This window comes from Vollenhovia emeryi, unplaced genomic scaffold (genome assembly GCF_000949405.1).
Source record: "Vollenhovia emeryi isolate VEMERY1.0 unplaced genomic scaffold, V.emery_V1.0 DF939257.1, whole genome shotgun sequence".
Lineage (NCBI taxonomy): Eukaryota > Metazoa > Arthropoda > Insecta > Hymenoptera > Formicidae > Vollenhovia > Vollenhovia emeryi.
Genome location: NW_011967109.1, coordinates 111,191 through 136,071, shown reverse-complemented (window position 1 = coordinate 136,071; position 24,881 = coordinate 111,191). Strand labels below are relative to the sequence as shown.

General features: G+C 46.6%; 1 protein-coding gene across 1 annotated transcript in view; it reads right to left on the bottom strand.

The window, feature by feature from the left end:
* Nucleotides 1-24,881, bottom strand: part of LOC105559723 (headcase protein) — a 176,128-nt gene that overhangs the window by 120,403 nt on the left and 30,844 nt on the right. The window contains exon 3 of the mRNA XM_012008232.1: nucleotides 19,003-19,099. Within this exon, the coding sequence (XP_011863622.1) occupies nucleotides 19,003-19,099 (97 nt within the window). The remainder of the gene's footprint in view (nucleotides 1-19,002; nucleotides 19,100-24,881) is intronic.

Sequence of the window (24,881 nt, the reverse complement as noted above, 5' to 3'; positions counted from 1 at the left end):
GGGAAGTCCGGGTTTTCCTGGCTGAGGTAATATTTTTCGCAATAAATTTTCTGCATTGACCGGTTAATTAACAAATGTGGCCAGCCGCGGTCGAATGAAATTTGGAATTTTATTATTGTACTGACAATTTGAATTAAACTAATCTTTAAAATCCTGGCTGAGGTAATATTTTTCGCAATATATGAAATATTTATACATTAACACCCTGTCACGGCCCTTGGTCCTTTATTCCTTCAAATTTGTGTTTATCACATTTGAGCCATACGAATTTTACTAATCTTTGATATTTTCGTAATCGACAGGTCGTGCCGACGAAAGGTTCAACGAGGTATTCCTCTCCTCCGCGCGATTTGTACCGATTTCAGTGCTGTGTAACATGCAGCTACGTGGCGGTCTATCTTCCATCAAACACCGTCGTACATCAAGGGACACGACCCTCCCCCGCTGCTCTCTCGCTCGTCGGAGAGCGTCGCTGATGAGCTGGGGAAGATTAGCTCCGGCCTCTGTTTGGGGAGCTGATTAGCCGGCGGCCCTTTGACGCGGAACCCGGTCGTAACTCTTGCAAATGACGACGATTCTCACCAACCGGGCTCTCGCCGTTTTTACAAGACGCGCGTGGCACGTGACGCGCGGGCCCGCTGCGGAAGCCCTCTTTACAGACGATCTGATAAGAAGGGCTACGTAAACGAAAAGCCCTGTCTCTCTCTCTCTTTCTCTTTCTCCTGCAACGCTACCTGCGTTCATGCAATTTCTAATAACCTCTGTATTAAACAGGGAATTAACTTTCTATACTACCTCGTCGAGGTATCGAAGGCAACGTTCAGGAAATAATGATAATTGTTTCACGATCAATTACGTGGCCGCTTCCTATTCCCGTACGTTCTATTCGTTGTCGAGGAAGAGAATCGATCGTTACGATCGTAAAGATTTCATTGGCCGTTATAGCGGAGCGAACATCCAGCTCTTTCAATCTTGCAAGGCATCGAACTTTTCAATCCGTCATTTCTTTACGGAAAAAAAAATTAATTGCGATGGATATAAATTAATCATGGCGACTACTGCGTTTAAAAAAAAAAGCGTTCGAGAATTAAAAACATATTTTCCAGACGGTGGGTATTCAATCAAAATTTCGAAACGCGCTCGTCAATTAGAGTCTCGAAAGGCTTGTCTCCCTCGTGCCCTAAACGCTTATCAATTATCGACAACTCGTCGGCGGGAGAGAGGAGCGTCCGAGGTGGAAGAAGGTGCGAATTTTCTCGGGGCTTTCCCCTCGATCGAACGCCGTAAAGGGAGGCCATCAGCCAGACAGTGTCTCGGGTCCGCAGCTCATACATCAACTTAATGCGCGGTTGACGGTCTCGCAGTCACGCGCCACAACATTCCCTCCCTCCCGCCCGCCCGTCGCCCCCCCCTGCCTCCACAAGCCACGGTAACAAACCGAGACGGGGACCAGCCGCGCAATGGCTTCCGGTACTCCACGGACGAGAACGACGTCGTTGGAGTGCGGGAGGAGGCACCGCGTCGCCTCCGCGCACACCGGCACACAGGGGGTGCACGCGTACCCGCTTAGGTGCGGTGTGTCAGTGGGTGCGCACGAGGTATGTCCCCGCGGAGGAGCAACACGCGGCGATCGAGGGAGCGCGCGGAGAAGAAGGCGAGGGAACATTGTGCCCTAATCACTCTATTGTCTGCCCGATGATAGCGACAGTCGTTGGCGATCCGCGACGGGAACGACGAGGACGGCGAGAGTCGTCGTTAGTCGGCGCGGAAGACGAGACGAGGACGACAGCGGCGGCGATTAACGTTGGCTGTCGGATTTTCGCGTGTACGGGACGTTTACCTACAAAGGGTTCAAATTGCTGGGAGGTCCGTACCTTGATTACAACGCACGTCGCGCCGCGAGGCCCGTCGTCGACGAGAGTAACAAATAGCAAGAAGAAAGCTCTTGTCATACGTGTAGACATGAACATCAATGAATCCTGCAAGAAATGCATAACAAAAGACAGATATACGCGATCAACGGATCGCTATCAATCGTGCGCACTGTCTGTAACGTTACATAAGCACAATAAAGCGTAGACTTTTAGAAACAAGAAAAGGAAAAAAACGTATTGTTTGACTATTTAAAATGTATGGAATTGTAGGTATAAAGAGAAATATAGATAAAGACGAAACGCGTGCATTGTGCGCGTGTTATTCGTGACATCGGTTCACGCTCGGTGCAGTTTTATTCCGCGTCCCCAAATGCCGATACCGATTGTCCCCGTGCCAGACATCAGAGGTTTCGTCGCGTATAAAACTCGATGTTAAAATGATAGATCGTAACGCTTGAAGAGGCCCGAATAAAGCGAAGACGAGCGCGCGCGCGGAAAGGAATCGTTATTTCTTCTTCCGCAAGACTGCGTAACGATGATACAGGGAGAGGAAGGTCTGTGCGAGGCAGCCTCGTGTAAAACGCGATAGGACGTCCCTTCCCGTCCCTCGCCCTCGCTATCGCAGAGTTTACTTAAAATGCGCGCGTGTCGAGAAAGAAGATCTGTCGTAAAGTACACCTTTTCCCAGCAGCCGCCGTCGTCTTTCACTGTTCCCCGTCCCCCGCTCCCCGTCACATCCCTCGATTACGGTCGTCGCGTGCGCCGAAAACGTTTGGGTGCACAAAGCGCGTGGGTGGGTGTCGTGAGCGCGCTGAAAAGAGGAAGGGAGGGAGGTAGGAGAGGTCTTAAGTCGGGCCACCGCGTCGAAGAGCCTTGGGTCTCGCCGTTCCCCGGCAAAGCCCCGGCGCGTCTTCTCGCTCTCCCGCCCCTTTTATTCCCCCTCAGCTCGGTCCAAGTTCAAAGACTGGTGTTTCAGCGTCTCTCGGGAAGATACCTCATCATAATCCGGTATATTTCGCCGTTCCAAAGGTTACGACTCGCCACCCTCGCCCCATCACCCCCTTCTTGCCGCGCCGCGCGCACCATTTTTCCAACTTTCATTTTCCTCCCGTGCCATCGACGCAGCCGCGACGAGACGAAACAAGACGAGACGAGACGAGACGCCGCGAGATAGATAAAGCGATTTATCATGTTACAGACGCGCAAGAAACTGCGCCGGGTTGAAAGGGACTGAAGAGAAGTACTACAGCTACCCGTGTAAAGTTAATACAACGGCGTAGACGGCAACTATTAATCTTTTATCGCGACGGACGTGGGCTGGAAATCAATTTCGTGTGAGAATTAATTATGAGAGTACGGTTCGGTTCGTTCACTTTCCTCTTTCAGGGTCAATTCCACTGAGATTTTTCACCTGCCTTCGTGCAATGTAGACCCCCACCCCCTCTTTCGGTACCATGACTAGGGAAACGTACAAAATGGACCTCGAGGTAATCAGGCGTCCTCCCTCAAATTTATACGATTTGACAGTAAATGCTTCAGCGCGTCATGTTATTAGAAAACTTGATCGTGCGAAAATTATTATTGAAAGAAAAGTTACACTCGTCACGCGCGAGTATCGTTCGAAAACTGCCCCACTTTGATCGATTTATCGGTTTGCAACAATGGGAACGTATAGTACACGCGACCCTTCGATGGGACGTTTCTTCGTCGAGTGTAAAATGGGTTATGAGTATCACAGGCGATTCCACGGCGCTGGGGGTGCTGAAAGTTCCTGGTGAAAGAATCCGGGGTATAGAGACGAAGAAGGAAGGCGGACAGCGTGGTAGGAGAGAGGAAGAGAGAGCCCGCCGGGTTGTCTGGCGGTGTCGCCAGGGTGTCTACCGTGGATCATCGGGGAAAGTTAGCGGAGGCAGAGTCAAGGCCGCAGAGTGCTGCAGCGCCACCGGCCGTCGCAGCCGCCGTCGCAGCCACCGTCGCTGCCGCATCCACCCGACCGCCACCGCCCCGTGTAACCCATCGAGAGCCGAGCCACCCCCGCGTCCCGGTATAGAGATCAGCCTGGTCTCGGTGGGGTTGGAAGGGGTAGGCCGTGTCTATGCTGCAGCGACGATCGATAGAAATGTCTGCGCGCACGCGCAACCGAACGCTCGTCAGCTGCGCCATTGATTCCCACCCACCCCCTCTCGCCGCCTGCCGCCCGTCCCTTCTCGGCAGACTTAAAGAGAAGAGGACCGTATAAAGGTCGCTAATTTGTGTAACGCCGGCTACGAAGAGCGAGCGTCTTGATGGGACGAGAAGAACATCTTAAGAAGGAAAACGGCAAAGGGTGGCGAAGGAACGGCAATGGGGGGTCATACGGCTCACCGATCGAGGGTTTGTCGACGTTTGTGCTGGAGGCCCTCGAAGACGGGCGAGAGAATGACCGGGTTCGTCGTCTCCCACGAAAGAGTACTTTTTAGGCTCGCGCGGAAGATATATTCGAGAGTCGGCGGGGAGGGGCTCCGAGAACAATGGCCAACGACGATTTTGATAAAGATACTATCCAAGACTCGTTTTATTCGAGTTTACGACGCAGCTCGAACATTCATTCGGAATAAGGAAGAGAATAAGCGAGTTTAATTCGAATTTATGTATGCGCGAATTTTAAGCAGGATCAGCGTTCTCCGGTCCGTAGATTTTAGAGCTTTCAGAATGGTCTCTGGAGGAATTTTATGGCCGTCGAAGACGCAAGTGCCATAAAGTTGGATCGAAGAGAACCGAGTTCGCGTCCCTGAGAGAGGGAGACAGGTGAACAGGAAGAACTAAGTGTTAATTGATTCGTAGCAGCGAATGTCTATCAAATGTTTCATTTTCGACTGGTAATGAACGAATGAAAAAGTGACTACTTGGTCAACGCGAGGAAGCTAAATCGACATCACAGCGGAAACGATTGTCGAACAAAGGGAAAAAGAATAGCTGACGAACCGACGGATCTCCCGGGGTGGCCCGAAACAGCGGATCCAGCAAAATGAAAGAAATTTGCGGGAGAAGAACCATTGCGGCGACGATTTAAGATCAGCCAAACTATGGGCCAACAGACCGCTGAGGTCTCTAAGGGCGAGACACCGGATACCGGTCAATGATTTCATGACCGTTGCCGGGAACTACAAGGTATTGATCCTCGATTGCAAACATCCCGCCCCCGTCGCGCATCGCGGTTCCTCCTCTTTCATGTAACCGTAGAACCCGGACCTTCCGAATTCCTATTGCATCGGGCGCGTCCCGACTCTTTCTGCCCCTCGCCTTTGAACCCCGCTGACCATTCCAAGGGGGAGATTATTCGAGATCCACTGCAAAAGTGTCTAGCGACAGGGATACACAGCTCGGGGTACGACTTTGGGGAAAAGTGCCGAAAGGGAACGGCTTCCCGTAACCGTTGAATGCTCGCAACCGACGTTATATTTCGCAAGGAATAAATCACGCCGCTTTTATTGCCACCTCGGTAGCTGCGTGTCGCTCGATACTCGCAGGGTTTACCGTGCGTTCTTTAAGCGCGACGAATGCGAGAGTTTTCGCCAAGTTACGCGCGCGACGTCTGGGGCCGTCTGGAACGAATGACGGGCGCACGAAAGACGTTTGGGAGAGAAGCGACGCGAAACAAACTCGGTGAACTTAAGCTAACGAGCGAGTCACTCACTTCGAGCGGCATCTCTTCGCATTTATCCTTCGCGGCACTCACTTCACACTTGTTGTCGGGTCCCACGAAAGCAAGCGTCGCGTATAGCAGCGAATGAACGATCCATCTATTTCACCTTAAAGCCCGAAAGTTCTCTTTACGGATACGCTTGTTCAAACTTCTCTCACGGAACTTCTGATCCTGACGCAGCAAGAACTTACCGGTCGCAAATGCTAAAAGTATCTGAGGGCGTCGAAACGGTTGTTGATGTTAGACGACGGCGTTGACAAAATTGCATCGAAACGTCTTCGCGATATCCGCGAAATCGCTCTTTTAATTAGCGAGATAAATTGTTGCGATCACGTTACACGATATTCAATCCGGATTAAGAGAGAGTTTTATCTCATTGGATTTTATTACGATCTGTGCGAACATTTCCGCCCTCTACAAGCTGATATTTTTCTTTTTTTCATTCTTCTTCATCTCGATCATCGCTATCGGTACAAATAGTCACCGATCTCGGCGCGATACAACAATCGCGTTTCCACTATTGTATCAATGGTGACGAAACACCAGTGCGAGGGTAGCCGAAGCCGCAGTTTTGACATTCCGCTGCCGTCCTGGGCTATCAACCTGCCAGGGGTTGCGGCTAATGTCGTTGATATTCAGGACTCAAAGTGCGAGGGTCGCGTTAATGTCACGGGAGAGGGTTCGGTGTCCAAGAGGGCTGTGGTGCGGTATCCACCCCGTGCGGCGGACATCTCGGTCTACCAAAGGACGAGGGAAAGCGCCGAGGATTGGCCCGGGGATCGCCCGGGTGCGAGCTCACGCGAACCGCATGGATAACCGAAAGGGTTGGCCGTGCAGACGTCGCTCGGATCTCGTTCAGCGACGGTCGAGCCGTTGTCCCAGACATCCACGCTGCGTATCAAGAAAAAAAAAAGAGGCGGATCTCGCCTCTCGCCGCGAATTTACCTCGCTTTCAGCCTTCAAGATAAAACGAGACTGATATCCCTGGCTGTTAAACGGAGCGAGAGGAGGCTCGGCGCGAGAGAGATTTGGCCGTACTAAAGTTCGCACGAGTGCCTGGCCCCTTTTTTGCGATTCTCAAGCAGTCGATGTAATCTATCGGGGAATGTGTGAGAACTACGTGAGAAAATATATGTGAAAAGAAAACGAGAGCGTTCTGGGTGTGGATGAAACGTTCTTTTCACTGCATGGTCTTTTCAGGATTATGGAAGAAATTGGACGAAATGGTTGTAACCTCTTAAGACAGTATTATCTTTACTAAGAACAGAAGACGATAAGCATAGAACAAATAAGTGTATTTTTAATCAAATTTCATTGATGTATTAAGGGGATGCTGGAGTGATTCTGCACTTTTGCACCTTTCTAACCTAAAAACTGTCAGTTCACGGAAACATTTGTGTAATATACAAATTAAATGGCTTACGTGTACAGATCGAAAGCAGCTCGCTATTCCGGCCAAATGAAAGAACAATATGGCATCACTGAAACTAAGTTTGTAAGTTTAATAAAAAATAATAGTGAGCAACACACATACTACATGTACTGTATGTATGTGTTGCTCACTATTGTTTTTTATTAGACTTACAAACTTAGTTTCAGTGATGTCATATTGTTCTTTAATTTAGCCGGAATAGCAAGCTGCTTTCGATCATCTGTATGCGTGCCATTTAATTTGTGTATTACACAAATCTTTCCACGAAACGGACAGTTTTAAGTGCAAAAGGTGCGAAAGTGCAGAATCACTCCAGCATCCCCTTAAGTAACTCATATATTAAAAGTTATCTCATCAAATACAGACGAAAGCAGAATAAAAATAATGTTGAATCAAATAATAATCGTTTAAAATTGCTATCAACGAATTATCATTTTGGAAACTAATAAAAGTAACAAATAAATTTCAACCAAACTATGGGAATGTTCATTGTCAACCATTACTGCAAAATTAATAGCTATAATCGGAAGTACGTCGATGTGTAGCACAATATGAAAATAGTATATTCTTTCTAACCAAGTGTTCCTGATCTAATGCCAAATCCGATCTCTCTAAGGAACAGCTACAAGCGGTTCGCAATTGGCGTTCTAAAACCAGTTTCCTAATCTTCGAAAACGGGCTGCAACACAGATAGCAGCGGTGTATCATTGTGCGAGAAGAATTCGTTCAGTACTGAAATCGCCCCTGGCCAATCGTAAATTTGGCCGATCCTGGATGCTTCCAATATCGACCATTGCCATCGCACCACCCCTGCCCGTTCCCTCGCATCCGCCAGCCCAGCCACCACCCTTTGCCCTTGACATTCAGTGCTACGAACGATCACGAGGTCGAACTTTCATCCCTCGTAACGACGTCGTCTAAAGTTTAAATTGCACCCCTGCTGAAACGCATCATGTCGCGAGCGCGAAAGATAATTCCCATTCGATTGCGCCGTAAATACATCATTTGACATCACAACTAAACAGATTAAATTAATGTAAGAGGTAGAACGCGCATGCAAGATGACTTTAAAGATCGAATCAAGTTATTTACATATAAAAAATATGCGATAAACTTATACCCTAATAAAACCCTTTTACCCCTCCGTCATTTTATCCGTAAAAAAAAAAATATATATATATATATGAACATCAAACACTTTCAAAATGATGAAAGTTACAATGTTGAATAATGTACGTCTCTTACCGCGTATAAAAACATCGACAATGCAAAAGATATCTCGAGTCTCGCGATAAGCGTTTTACGAAATTAATTAGCGGCGAAAACTCGACGTATATTACAACCAAGTGTTGTATAACTCACGGTTTATCGAGGAACGTCTCATCCGTTTTCGCGTGCGTCTCGGTAGAATGCCCACGGTATTTCACGGACGGGAAATATCGGCACCCAGAAATACGAGTCACGCAGGTTATACGACGTACATACCCGGGACACCGGTGCTTCCTACCCTCCAACTATCCCCGGCACTTCGGCCAGCGGAGGGCCGGGGCGGCTCCATCTTGGTGACTTTAATAGGATGCCATTCCGCCGGTCCGGACAATGCGCGGTACCTGCCCACGAAGGAACCTCGAGGTCCACTATCGCTGCGGCAGACGCCCAGACCGTGTGAAAGCAATGAAAATTCGGTAGTAATCTCTTGCCGGCCGCGTGCTCGATATACACACAGGCCGCGCACCTTTCGCCGGCTCTCGTCTACGGATGCTTGTGGGCCGCCGAACGAAACGTTTTCGGCGAGTCTCAAGCACCGACGGCCTCTTCAAAGGGATCGATAGTCACATGCGAAGTTGTTACTTGAATCGATGATAAAACGAAAAGAGGATCGATAAGTATCTTATCGATGTGTACCCGATACGTTACACCGTTGATAATGGTAGACGATAAGTACGAATATAGTGCCATTAAGCGTCCGACAATACATCGCAGGTGTGACTAAACTTTCTCACGATCATCCGCTGACGATTAACGACTTTGGCCTTTTCTCTCGGATTTCCCGGGGACTCGCCTCACGCTCCGAATCGCGCCGTCGGGGCCGCGGCAAGTTGCGCAGTTTTAAATGCTAAATCCGATGATCTACAGCGACTTTAATGGCGATCGGGGCGGAGGCTGAAATCTCTCCCAGTCCACGCGTGGATCGTCGGGAACACGCGGCGATTGTGGTCCCACATACCAGGGGAAATTGTTCGGCAGTATTTCACGTTGAACAATATTTCATCGGACGGCGCCGAGTATCCCGTTTGCGCAATAATAGGTTCGCCGTCGAGACGACTCCGTTCACTCGTCGCGGGGGGGGACGAGCGATTTTCAATCGAGGAGCTCCGGTATCTCGTAGGTTCTCGCGCGATTATGTGCAAATACGCGTTCAGTTCATACGACGATTGGCCAAGTTGGGCCGCTCACGCAAAATCGAAAGGTCGACGTGCCTCGCCGCGCCGCGCCGCGCCGCGTCGTGCGTGCGCGCGCCTCCTACTCGTGGGAACCGCCGGTCGGAATAGATTTTCTCTCGCGGACAGTGCGTGTGCCTTCCGAAAGGGAAAGCCGCCGTTGCTCTCGCCAACTCTCGGCCAAAAACGTTATATTGACCTCCCGCAGGCAAATTTCGCCGTTCGCGCCATGAGCGGTTCCTTCTTCCCGGTCGGCCCTATAACCCCCGGTAATAGCATAATAAATCTACCAACTTTTCGCGGGGTTCCCCCTCGCAGCCGCAGCCGATGCTTAGGTCGTTTCACGCGAGCGATTTCTCCGCTCCGCGCCGCGCCGCGCCGGCGTAACGTATTTCGGGGACACTATTTCGCCAGAAGAATTTATATCTTAATTACCGGCACACACACCAAAGATACTTGGGCCTTTAATCAGTTACGCCTAACGGTGGAGAACTTTCTCTATCCATCATCCTACGCCTCTCATCAGTTATCAGTTGTTAAAGACCTTCCCGGTTACGTTGGCCCGACGCCGTGAGTAAATTGGACAAGCGGATTATTAGAGGACTATTGTTCGCTCGTGATGCGCACTCAACGATATCCTGCAACGCGCCGGGGAAATTTTCTCCAGACAATCTTCACCGATTCGAATATGGACGCGTTTGGAATAACGCCGGCAATAATAACGCGCGTCGCTGGAGGTCCACGTTCGGCACGAAGAACGCAGACGGATCGATCCATTGTGCGCAAGAACCAAATCACCGCGCGTAACGCCTCGTATTCCAACTATTTCTCTATCAGGGTCTCCCCTTGCTCAGGCTCCCTGTGGGAGACAAGCGGGGAGGAAAAAGCCGACGCGCGCAGACGTCTGCTCGAGCAAAAACGCGCGCGAGCCGTGGTGAGCCGAGAGAAGGAGAGTGGGAGAGAAGGAGGAAAAGCGCTATCAGCCACGGGGGAAAAATTCCCGTCGTAATAAGTTTCTGCTCACCTCGCGCCATTCTGCATTAATTACTCGGGATACCAATGCCGACAAAAGTCCACGGATACCTAGGAGCCGGTGCAGCAATTATGTTGTACACGACCAGAGAATTCCACGCGCGAAAGAGATTAATGCCCTATTCTAATTACAACAAATCGCGATGTTAAAAATGCGCGCAGAGAAAACGTACGTTTCCTACGGCTTTAAAAGACCAAACGGGATAGAACGTAATCTTATCTAAATATTTCACCGATATTTTTCCCTGCACATACTCCGGTTCGCGCATACGATTCGTTATTTATTCAAGAGATACTTTCGAAAAAAGTCACTCGCAATTTCCTCCAGTTAATTATTCCTCGCGCCTCGTTTTCCTATTTATTTTTTATTTCTTCGTGCCATTATTTTATCCCCTTCAGGCGCATAATTCTGGCGCTTACGACGCCTCCGTTTCGCCGCGCATAAAGAAGCGTCCACAGCTTAGCAGGGTGAGATTTTTTCGCGATATTGCAACGGCGACGCGTCGCGAATTTTAATATTCGACGCCTGCGACCAACGTTTTTCCTGTCTCCCGCCCTCAACGAGATTACGGAGATCCGAAATTCGCGTGAGCATAGACACACGCGTAATCGGTGACAGAGAGAGAGAGAGAGAGAGAGAGAGTACCGGTCCCGAGCGATTCTCGAGAAAGGGAAACAGGAACGCGGAGCGTTTTCTCGTTTAAGGAGAGCACAAAAACCGGTCCTCGGCCGAGGGAAACATCCGTAAAAGGCACCTCGAGGAGCGTTTCGTCGCGACTCCGTGTATCGTGCGTTTCGCGACGAAAACGGAAATGGCACCCGCATCCACCGCCATTACTTTTCGTTCACAGCCGTGTCCGGGTCTCGGGACGCCGAGTCTCTCTCTCTCTCTCTCTCTCTCTCTCCCTTGTCTCCCTCCCATCGAGCGTACACGCGGTTTCTTTTTCTCTCCTGAGAGACGTGTCAGACCAACGACAGGACAGCGCGAGGAAGAACAACATTTGTCTCGCCGATTATGACTCACGTTTCTTTCCTTCATCCTTTCCCCGGAGTCGGTTCTCCCTGTCTCCCCCCTTTCCCGGCGAATGCTTGACCGCTCATTGTTTCGAGGCAAGGGCGCTTTGTCTCGCGAAACCACGATTTGTCAGAACGCGACGCACGACGGGAAGTGGGTTTCCAAAATATATGGCCAACCCCGCGACAATAAAAGAAGCAGTGGCGGTGTCTTGAAGGAAATATTAAATTCCATTCTCAGTGAAATACTCTCCCTCCCGTAATATTTTTTGTTAATTGCTTTTTAATACCGAAAGAGACGCCTTGTATCTGCTGAGTAAAATTGATCGTAAAGAGCCGTGAATTGTTAATTACGACGCGCAAAGTAAGGACGTTTAGCAGAGGGAAAAATTGCCGCGTTATTTTCAACTCGCAATAATTTAAGCGTGGCATAACGCGCCTGACAATTGCTTTAATTTCCGTGACTCTTTAGCTTAATGAGCGCGAGAAGGAAGGAGGAACCATCGCTCATTATCATTCATAATCCTGTTCGTCAAAGAGAGGTCATCGGTTGCTTCTCTCCATAATGATGATGAAGATGAGGAGAAAACACGCATCTGCCATTTCTGATTTCCTTCCTCCTCGTCGTCAATAAGGAAAAATTGTGCATATTCACGAGAAAGTGAGCCTATTGTGAATATTTAAAAAGCCCACTGTTACTTCAAGCCTTTACGTTTCGGAGCATATTGCCTTTTCCTTATCGCCCGATGACAAATTCATGCGGAAACAAGCATGGAAGAGAGCTAAAACTTTGCCTGCTTTTAATTTGTTTCTACTGTCCTCTTTTTTTTATTTATTACAGAAGAAGAATAATGAATTATTCACGTGATACCATTACATTACATCATCGTGCGAATAAAACGTGCATCAAACGTCTGAAACCAACCATACTCTTGCCGTCGCTCTCGGGAAAAAAAATGGAGATTACCCGAGTATATCAAGTTCACGGACAAAAATACTAGTGTGCGTGATGTGGGGCGAGAGAAGCATAGAGCTATCTTGCATCGATCCGATTGAGGTAGGTCGAGTTCTCAAGGGAACCACGACTCTTATCCCAGTTCAGGGATAAATTCAAGGACAGTCCGATCGTCTACGACTCAAAGTCCGGGTTGACGGGAGTCATGTATCACGCGTTATCTCATAACAAAATAATATAAAAACTCCTTTCGATCCGCGTATTAATAACGTAGCGGTAAACGGTAAATATTGAACATACGAGTATAAACGAGGATTATTCTTTCTAACGATGCATTTATATAAAGCAAACAATGCAAGTTTTCCCGCATAGATGTATTTCAAAATATAGTTTTAATGGAAAAAAAGCAACTTTATTTATTTTATTTAATCAGAATGAAACACAGATTCTGCGGCAAAAAATATTGTAAGACAAAACAAATCGAAATCAGTATCGTTAAATTAATAATTTTTACGACTATTTTACGCCCAAGCGTACCCTCTTTTTATCTTTTTTTCTCCCTGTTCTCTCTCTCTCTCTCTCTCTCTCTCTCTCTCTCTCTCTCTCTCTCTCTCTCTCTGTGTCTCGCGAATAACAGCACGTTGAATTGCGCGAGTTGCGCAACAGGAAGGCGAACGTTTAAGCTAATGACCTTTAATGCAAACCTCCATTGTGTGCGGAGAGTCTGCAATGAGGGTTAACGCACAAAATGTACTCAGAAAACAAAAAAGAAAGAGAAAAGAGAGAGAGGAATTATGGAGGAAGCTCAAGAGAATGAAAAAAATTAGGCATACATAATACATGCGTCTAAAAATTCTTTGCAAACCTCTTTTCTAATTTGGCACAAAAGTAAGAACTGTCTTTTAAATTTTCACTGAATAATTTTCTGTCAATGGCATTTCAGTTGCAATTATATTATTGCAGCATGCACTGTTCATATACTTTCGCGAAAATAGCCAATGAATAAACTGATCTCACGTTTAAACGTAAAAATGTTTTGAACTCGATAACGATGGAAACTTGAAAACCAAATTAAAGTTTATTCAACAGAGATCGACGAGGGTGTACGGACATTTTCGATAATATCGATTTCTCGTTTGCATCGTAACGAAACTATTCCAGTACGACACGGTTAAAAACATAGAAATGCAAGCGGCCAAACTTTCGTTCGCTCTTTCGTACCGGCTTTGAATTTAATCAGCGCCAGCAGCGAGAAGCAGGGGAGATTACGTTACTTGAGAACAACTGCGTGAAAATGGCGTGATTGTTCTTGCGCTAGCTTGACCATGGAGAGTTAATGGGTCTCACGTTACCGCGTGGACGAGGCAAAAAATCTTGCTGGTTTAACAATCGGCAATTAACATTTAGGCAATTACGCGCAACTAATTAGCGTGATAAAGTGTTAATACCATAGCAATTAATATTATACAAAAATGGCGATAAAGAACTCCTCTCGCAAGAGGCAATTTCAATAAAATATCTACATCGTTAATTCGGTTGAATTAATCGACGCGATAATCTATTTTGCGGCTGCTTTTCATTAAATGTGCAGTGATTTCGCCATTAAATATCTATTGACGCAGTGAAACGAGAGTATACCTCGGTATACGTACACTAAATAACGAAAGTTTTCATCTCGAAAATTGCGAAAGAATGAGATCACGGCACGTGGTATCATTTTCTATTAACCAGAGTTGCTTGGAGTCGGTTCGGAATCGGCGCCACTTCACCAAAAATCAATGTCCATCGGACCGACGAGCGAGACGACGCGGACAGATCCGCGAGGCACGAGAGGATGCTTGCCGAAGAAAGGTCTCGCCTTTCATCTCTTCCAGAGCGATTGAATTACGAGAAAAGCTTTTCGACGTCGTTCTTACGAGCGGTCCTTTTAATTAATCTCTGCCCCCTCGAACACGAGTGTCATTCAGAGCTCTAGCGCCACTCAGCATAGACCAAGGGTTCCGCGCAATCCTCGAGAAAATTACGCGGTCTATCCTTTGCGATATGTGGATTGCTCTCATCTATGCCGTACTTTGTGTATAGCTTCTTTCGCTTCCTTTGTTTTAAAATTTCGCAAATTTCATTTAGAAAAAAAAATTGGTGCATTGATCAAAATTGTATAAACGTAGGTTCTAGAGTCTTTTAAAGAATCGAATGATCTTGAAGCAAATGAAATGTAACCTCGATGCATGTTTGTAACACCTTTGCATCTAAGCATTTCTACCTGAAAAAAGTAGAGCCACACACAACTCACAATCAGAAGAGGCTATAAATAGATTTACATCTCGCACAGCGTGGCCTTGTCAGAAAGAGCGTAGTTCGCAAACGTTTGCTAACGGAACGATCTCTTATCAGAGTTAGGCTGAGATAATGAGGGCGATGTAATGTGTTCAACAGCGAAATATAACCCTCGGCATAAGCGTCGGTTTCGGTGAAGCACTTCACACTCTGAAAACTTATTTCCAAGAAGAGGTACCATATCCCCTGGTTCAAAGATACTTTGTTGCAACGTTTACAAGAAATCTATTACACACATAAGTCGTTAATTGTTTTCAATTAATATCCTTATTATTAAGACTTGAACCAAGTTCTAGCATCGTGGACACAGGTTTTAATAGTAATTCACGAAAATTGAAGGGATGTCAATTTCAATGACTACAAGCAATAATAAAGAAATAGCTATTTCTACCAACACTGTACATACCCTTGTAGAACTTGGACCAAGCTGTAGCATCGTGGACACAAGGCTTTAGAGTATGCACAGTGCCGATAGAAATAACTGTTTCTTTATTATTACTTGTAGTCATTGAAATTGACATCCCCTCAAGGATCGCAATTTTCGGATTATTTACATATGATTCGCTTTACGTAATTTTAATTATGCAAGAACAGAAGGTGAAAGAAGCGGAGTACTGTACGCTTGACATTTTGCCAGCTCAGTATTTTCTGCAAACCGGCGCCGCTGACATTCGATGCATTTATCTTCGTCATAGCGCCCAAGAAACAATATTTACCGAGTCGCGAGATAAAGAGCCGCGTTTCGTGCGGCGGACTGCAATAATAAACTATCGCGCCGATGTAACGCTTAGCCTATCGAGTATTCGACGAAATGATAATATTCGGGTCGTTCACCGCCTCGCGCACCTCGGGGGGAGAAATTCGCGAAGCTGCGGGAGCTACGTAAAAATAAACGATATGCTCGCGCGCGGAGCACGCAGGGCTTTTCATCTGCAACATTTGCGTAAAAGAGAAAAAAAAAGAACGAACGTTTTAATTATCTGAAAAATCAAAACGGATAACAAGTGCGGATTTATGACGCGAAATTACGTTGCCGATTTATTAAAGGTCAGCCGGGGGAAAAAATGATACGTTGCGAAATGAACGTCGCTGTATTAGCTGCGAGGCTTACGCGAGACGTTATCGTGCCGTTACCTTACGAACGTTGACCGTTTTCGTTACGTACGGGGGCGAATAAAAGCGCGACGAGACGAAGTACATAAACGTATGCCAGCGAACGGCCGAATCCGCAGACCACTCCTAGTTTTCAGCGTCTACATAAGCCACGTGTCGAGTTACTGTTACTGCATCGCGGCACGCCACTTTCCCATTTCCACTGCTCCTCCTGTCCGATTTATCGTCAGACACCGCCACGAGGTCATTCACACGGAATTCGCGACGTCCGTCACGATTAGCGCACGTGGAAATCTGCTTTATTCCGCCGAGAGGGTGTCGGTGTATTTTCGCCAATTTCACCACGCGAACGTGTATTAGTTACCGCAGAGAGACCGCGACCGAGGCGAAACGGGACCAAGAGTCGCGGGAGGGTTTATCGTAAACGAGGGTAGGAGCGCGGCGAACACTCGGAGGAGATTCCCTTTTTTTTCCCCTCCTCGCCTCAACGGCGTCTTAACGGAGGGACTTAACGGAAAAGTTACCGCCATGACTTCCAATTCACGGCGGCAATCCCCGGGACTTAAGTGACTTCGGGGAACGACGCCGGCTGCGTATCGGTATTCAGCGCGCAAAAGGCAAAGCTTGCATTTTGCAATTCGCATCGCATCGCGCAGTACAGAAAGGGTGGCCCACCCTCGATGCGAGAGGGTTACGCGAGATAGAGAGAAGGAGGGAGAGAGAGCGCGGGGCGATTGTTGCGGGGACGCGGTTGCCATGGGAGGACTCGGAGGGTGTTTCGAGAGCTTCCAGCGGTTTACAATGGTGCCCTGGTTCCTCCAGTCCCCTCTCCCCTGCCCTTCGTGCATCCTCCTCTGCCACTACACGGCGATACGTGCACACGCACGAGCTGCGTTCTCGCGCGCGCGCGCGAGATCGATCTCCCTCGAGTTACCTAACGGCTCTCGTTAGGCCAGGCCGGTCGGCCGGCGAAGCTGAGGAAACCGGTATTATTGAAAAACTGGAACCGCCGGTTCGTCGGTGGAACACGCTCGGGAACGGCCACGCAGAGCCTTATTGCGCAACACTCGCCGATAAAAGTGTGCGACGCAAAAATATCACGGCACCCTGCGTTTGTCCATTTCTCTAATGTCGCAACGTAAAGCGCGTCTTCGTCTAACAATAAGTAGCAGTCTACGTTGTTTCAGTATTATCGACACGGGAACACCAAGTATCGAGCGGAGTTAATTCAACGTGAAACATCGCTTGTATTTTCAGAAAAATTTGTCGAGAGAATTGTTATATATCAGTGCCACGTGTGACAGGCAATTTGCTATAAATGCCACGTCGGACTGACAAAGCGCATTGTTTTGCAAGTCCAACGAGAACGGCGATCGCGTTGTCTAATAAAATAGCCAAGGCGCGATTTTATAAACGCGCCGTGACAAACAGTCCGTACGTAAAATAATCGCTTTTATTTTTCGCTACGTAACAAATCATCGAATTGATGCCAGGAACGCATCGCGGGGCGTTAATTAGCCGAGTCGTTAACTTGTGCAACTGTCGCGCGCTAGCAGGTTTCCCAGCGAAACTACAGCCCGGGTGGCTCTATCAAGGCGAGTCATTTGGAACCCAACCCTGCAGAAGCGCGTACCCTAGTTCAGAGGGGAGAGCCCAGGCTGCTTTACCAGTTATCCTTTCTTTCTCCGTTCCCACAAACAAGCGCCGAAATGGCAGGCAATTTGGAGGTCGAGGCCAGGTCCTAGGTCAAATTTTGTTAGGCATTACGAAACGGGGGGGTTGAAACGTGCATCGCTTATGGGGCCACCTCCCTCAAGAAGGCTACTCTCTCTGCCGCGTAATAGATTGAGAGCAGACGCGACATTTCATCAACGCGAAATATCAAAGGCTTGTCACTCGTGGTATTAACATGTCGAGATTATAAGCTACAGATTTCAATGGGTCTCGTTTACAAATTGCGTAACTCGAAACATTCATCAATATTAAAACAAGCCATTTCCCATTCAAGTAAAAATGAATACAAGTACATTTTACATCTGAGAATGAGATTTTTTTTTCTCAATGTCAGAACCGTAAACGTGTATAGCTGTGCGTTTTGAAGGAAACGCGCTTTGCATTAATTCCAAAATAATCCGATCTCTTTCGAGTCGTTGTAGTCACTGCTTCGCAGGAAAAAAAATGGATTGAAAAGCCCCAGTTTAAACAAGATCGGCACTAAATAAACGGTAGCGTAAACAAATCGCGTTGATAATCCGAATTAACTCGCGGCGATCCTGTGATCCTGCGTTAACGACGTTCTTTACCTTTTTCCGGATTACGCTGCAACCTGTGATACAGGTGGATAAGTCGTTAACCAGGGTCGACGTTAATTGACGTTGATGCAAGAGGACTTTGCATGGCGAGTAACAGGTCAAGGGAAAAGCGTAAGAGAGTAAAAGTATTCTTCGACGCCGGCGCGTATATAGACGCACGCACGCACGCATGTACGTGCGTGCGTATGTGCGCGCGCAAAGAGACACACGCTACTCGGACCGCCCGGGTATTGATTTCCCCGTGTATTTGGGGTAGGACGACAGTGTGTTACAGGACGGGATGCAAAAGGATTCGCCAGGGGCGTAGCTCATGCCTGATTTACGCGCGCGGAAAGCAACGATCTCTCTCTCAACTGAGATTAATTTAACGAGCTCCTACGACGAGATTAAACCCGATCGCTAATATCAGTTTAACTCTCCGTCGGGTTACTATTTATACCTTATTAAAAACGCATACATATTGATGGCGCATATAACCGATTGAATATTGAAAGCGCATATAATTAAATGTTAAATATGCTAAATGGCATTTATCTAAATATGCTAAATTGTTATGCTCGACCGTTGCCTCATTTTAAAAATAACAATAATAATAATAATTCACTTTTCTTCTGCTTCGCAGCGACTAAAAAGTAGTAACGCTCCTTCTCCGAGGTTACGTTACACGTTTCCAATGTCGTACTCGTCGACGATTCATCACTTCCCGAACGACCGGTTCATTTCGCCGACAAAGCGACGCGCCGTAATTCAAATGCCTCGTAAACGAAATTCCCAACGCGCCGCAAAAGTAAGCAATTAATTACTCACCTTGATGTGATAGGAGTTGAGCTTGGTGCGGGGTAGACTGTTGAAAGCGCTGAAATCCAGGCGACGCGAGAAGATGCCATTGGCGCCGCAGCTTTGTCTGCAAGCAGATAAAGCGGAGGTTCGGATGACATTAAACAAATACGACGATTAAAAAAAACAACAGGATACGCACGCTGTGTGTATTATCCATATCGCTCGCATTCCAATACTTACACTGATAGAAAAATATGTACAGTATTTGAAACTATAATCGCATAGTAAAATAATTATAGTCAGGAATATCATTGTCACAGTAATTAATACTGTAATATTAGTAATAGCAACCACATAGACACAGTGATGCCAACTATTAAAAAAATTTGCTATAAAATATAAGCTTTTAAACACAAATTTCAAAGAATTTAAAGGACTCAGAGTCGTGACAGGGTGGCAGTGTCTAAATATTCTATTCTAAGTTTATTGCGAAAAAATATCATCTCGGCCAGGGTGTATTTTTTCGCAATAAACTTAGAATAGAATATTTAGACATTGCCACCCTGTCACGACTCTGAGTCCTTTAAATTCTTTGAAATTTGTGTTTAACATACGAGCCATACTAATTTATTAATAAGCTTTTAACTATTGTTCCGTTAGTACACCTTACCGAATTAAAAGCTCGTTTTGGTTTATGACAACCGTATCGTAAGTTGCATGGACCAATATTGTGTCTACGAGAACTACAATATCTTGTTAGGTCAACCATAACTTACGTAGTTGAAAGAATTAGAAAAATATGGTTGGCTCCTAAAGTGACTATAAATTATAGTGAGATTGCGGTAAGTGCAACCATGTTTTCAGCCAGTGTACGTTTACCGCTACATCGATGCCTGGCAGGAAACGCGATTACTGATATCGAACGACCCGGGTCGTCAAGAGTCGTAAACGAACCCTTTAAGGGGTTTCCAACGGCAAAGTTGGTGTTCCAGTGAATTTTTCGCGATTCATAATAACTTCGGACCCTCGGCCTCTCGCTCGACAACTCTCCCTTCAAGGACGCCAGCCAGTAGTCGTACGACCCTCGTCGTGCGAGCCGCGTGCTTCCTTTATGCATGCGCGACAATGAAAGCGAACACGAAATATCCCTACGCGCCTACGTGTATGTGTGCCGTTTTTTACCCAGCCCTATATCAATCGTCATAGAAAAAGCCAAAAGTTTCCCAAGCAGATGGGCACGATTTACCTTCGGCGAAAACGCGCTACAGACCGATCACTGCACGCGATACAGAGAGACTCTGTTAAAGAAAATATCGATTCCATTCGAAACGTTTAAGCGCGGTTTGGAACTGCTCGTCGGTTATTCTTACAATTAGACGGAGGCGAACACTTTTGCAAACAAATTGGAAACAATATTGAGCGATTAATATCTTTCGTTGGTTGAAATTGCAATGACGAAAACAACAATGAGTTCTGCAATAATGCGGATCTAATTACGGCTAATAGGTCGACTAACGCTCGATTACACGGAGAAGATCAATCATTTTCTACAACCGTACATTTCTGACACCTACGAGCGAGCACGCTTCTTCGTTGCGTAACACTCAACGCAACACGAATGAACGGCGGTTCTCGGCACGGCTCGTAGATTCCGCCACAGGGGCACGGCAAATTAAAATGATAAAATAGAACGACAACAGGCGCCAGCGAGGTGGCCTCTCCAGGATACTCGGTGCGCGAGCGAGAATTACAGCGACGACCATAATGGTCGTTGGATCGAGCTGTGCAACATAGTTGCGTCACCAGGAAGACGACGAGCGAGCAAGCGAGCGAGCGAACGCGCGAGTGATAGGCGTCAACATACTAGCGAACAGCGAGGCAGAAAAGGGGGGGATCAGCTACGACCTTGGCCTCCACTCTAGCGAGACCGTCCCTCTATCGCCGCCTGTATTGGTTGTTTGGCAATGTCAGTCGAGGGTCACGAAAATATTGCGCACCGTCGAAGGCAGGCTACGGTTTTCGGGGCGGGAAGGGGAAACGCTCATTTGCATTATGCAATGCGTTATTCGACTCGCAAGTCCGTTATCAGACTGCTACACGTTCAGCACTTATCGCGATCGGTTTAATCGCGCAGTTTCCAATGCGGAATTCAGGCCAATTGTCGCGGAGATAAGTTTGGTAATAAATAATCCGAGAATTAACATCGATCCCGGTATGAAACGGGAATCGTTGTTAAATCTTGAGCTTGATCGCCGCAGGTTTAGGCACACGATACTATTTTTCCCCACTGCATTGCTTGCGAGAACCAATAAGGACGCAGAGTTTTATATCAGGCGACTTAAAGCTGAACCCTGATTGGTTCTCGTAAGCAATCCAGTAGGGAAAATAGTAATCGTGTGCCGTTGGCTTTAGATCGGGTGACTTAAGGCTAAAGCCAGCGGCACGCGATACTATTTTGCCTACTGGATTTCTTGCAAGAGCCAATAAGGATGCAGTTTTAGATCAGGTGACTTAAAGCTAAATCCTGATTGGCTCTCGCAGGCAATCCAGTAGGCAAAATAGTATTGCGTGTCGTTGGCTTTAGATCGTATCTACCTGGGGAGATTTTGAAAGAAGCTTTACATATCCCTACGCGAATCTGTATATATATACACATTAAAGCCAAATATAGATTTGATTGATTGATTTGCGACGATAATGTAATACGCGTCACGAAGGCCGAATAAAGATCACGTTATTCCGAAACATGATTACGATCTGGGAAGCATATGCTACGGAAATACAAAGTTCATTCTTCGTCGCTCACGTAATCGTTGGCGCCAGACGCTATAATTCTACCAACCGTCACAACAAAACAGCAAATAGCGTGTTTGAGAGCCCGAGTACAGTCTATTTTTACATATTGCCCGCGACAAACGTTTGTTACATCGCGAGTCAGTCAAATTAATATTTTCCTAACGTCGTTACGCGGTTATCGCATTTCGCATCGAGCTACGGATTTTTTTCTCTCTCTCTCTCCCTCTCTTTCTCGACCGCGCGGTCACGGTGTTCGAGCTCCCCATTTAGATCCGATGATAGAATTTTACATCGGTTGGTCGTACGACGATGACTAACGCGCCGTTATGTAACGTGTTGTTATGAAAAGTTAGTTGCGACAGGCGCGTAGCTTCGCGCGCGGGCGCACGGAGCGTTTCGCACCAAGTAAATAGCGCTGTTTACACCGCATTACCGAGATTAGTCGACAATGTAGAGGAGAGCCGATAAAACGCGAGGAACGCGCCGCGGCGCCGCTCCTTTTTTGCGCCGCGGCGCGCCGGCCTGCGCGCACGCGCGCGCGCTTGGCAACTCGCGACACGTTGAAAATACACGTGAGTTGGTCGCGCGAGCTGCCCGCAAAAATTATTATCAACGCGTACCGCGTCGCCGGCATATCGGGGCCTCCGGCTAAAATCGCGCTCGACGAAAAACAACAACAGAAAAATTATCGGCGCGCCGAAAGGGAGAGGGTTCTTTGTTTCACGCGCGATGGAAACTCATTTTTCTGCGTACTACTCGGCGATCCGTGAATTACGCATTCCACGCGTGCGCTGGGCACCTCGAGCGAGTCGCACCGTAATCCTTAAAAAAGTTACGCGTGTAGGAAGCATTCGTGGGCTGGTTAACTTTCGTTTTCGGCGAGGCATTCCTCGCATTCGACCGTGGAGGCCGCTGACAAAAAACAAACAGAAAATGAGCGAGCGAGCGAGCGAGAGGGGGGGGGCACGCTGGAGGAACTCCGGAATAAAAATAAGAACACGGTGGTGTACACGTGAAAGCCATTAAGTCGGACGTAACGGCGAGGAAAAAATAGTAGCCCGCAGTCCGATTTAGTGCGCACTAACCGGTTTCCCGTAGTTAACGCGCGCGCGCGCGCACACGTCCGCACGCGTTATCTGAGAATGGTGCTTGGTACCCGCGCGCCGTTGATGCAAGAAAGTTATTATCTAACCTTGACGCGACGCTCGCGCGGCCCATGCGGGCACCCGAATTTCGCGACCACGTGTCGCGGATACAGCGGAATCCGCTCGTTATCGTTGCGCCAGCAACGGTGACGCACGGCGCCCCGCGACCGCGTCGACGCATTATTTTTAGTCACGAACGCACCGCGCGGAGAACATAGAGTCCCCTATTATGAGACATTGGCTTCTAATACGAGATAACGGAGTTTCTCTGCTAAATTAATCGGCATCATCTGATGGTTCCACCATGAATTTATTCCTTGGAAATCTGTTTAGTGGGAAATTTATTGTTAGATCGTGGGATGGTCGCGGAAAAAAAGATTAGCGCTTACATTTTCATGTTGAAAACCTGTTATCTGGTATCAGAAGCCTATCTCATAACAGAGGACTCTCGTCTGTATTTTTTTCTGGCAATTTTGACGTAATGCGAGATTCGCTTAATCGTGCTCAAGTAACCAATAGCCGTCAGCCAAATCGTGAAACGCCCGCGTCCGAAATCCCGCTCGATTAACAAACGTGGCGTCCGAACGGTTTGCGTCCACGTTTTTGTAACGAGAGCGCGTAGGCGTATCAAATGTTATTGCACAGTATCAGTGTTTTGCGTCCGCGTCAGGATTAACCGCGAGATAATTTCTGAGAAAACCCGTAAAAGTAAACATTGTTAATTATAACAACGCGTGGATAACGATGCGTAGACTCGCGCGAGAACGTGCACGGACGTGATTGGCAGCGACGTAATACATATCGCTAATTTATATACCTACGTACTTCTCATTAGACTCATTAATACGGAAGAACAATCAACATCGAGCAATTCGCATCCGTCCATACTTATTGACGCTTCGTACTGAGACTTCAGTCTAATCTACAATGTGCTCTTTGCATCTAGAAACATTCTATTTTGTTGTCGATAAATACACTGAGAAAAAAATTTTCTTAATTTTAGAAAATATATTTACTAAAATTAGATTTACTTGATTTAAATAAATAATGTTTAAAATGAAAAGTTTTTCTCTTTATTATAATAAATAAAAACATTAAAATTAAAGAATGATTTCTTATTGGAACATTTGTTTAAATCTAATTCAGATTTGCTACATTACAGTACAGCACTTGTTGAAATGTAGTAAAGAACTTTTTTAAATGTAGAATCTTGATATTTTAATTTTATAAAAACCATTTTAGTACATATTTCTTTAAATTCAGTTTTTTAAATGTGCAAAAATAGTAAATCAGTTACTTATAAGAAGTATATACATTTTAAAAACACTTTATTACATTGTAGAAAATGTTTACTTAAGTAAAACTAATATATCCGATAAAGACGCAAAAACAATTTTATTTATATTGTATTATAGTAAACATTACTTAAATTTAAAACTACATTTTCTTCTATCTACACCTACATTTTCTTTTGTTTGGTGCTGCCACTAGATGGCCGCCGAACTCGTAAGTAAAATCGTGGCAGCTATGATATATAAGCAACCGCATCAGCAGACGCAGTTTAACCATTTAATGGTCTATTTTTTATTATGGCTGAACATAGTGTACTAATTCAGTATTTATCTTTCTTCTTTTAATGAAGGAAAAATTTTAATATCAAATTTGTTTGGATACAACAAAATTTATTAAATCCAAAGAAATCGTTTTCTCTGTGTACTAGAACTTCTTCATTACATTTAACAAAAGGTAATTATGGAGAATAGGAACTTTTCCAAATTTTGATATTTTCTTGCGGTTTTTTTGGTAAAAACCTTTGTTGTGACTCCGACAGTGATAATCAATCGGGGGAGCCCGAAAAATATGCACCCCGAGTGACCTTCAGAAGGTTTTAGCCGTCTGTCGTAGGTACGTCATGGCAGTACAACATGCGTGGAGACATTATGTTCCGCCCCCCCTGCGGGGGGC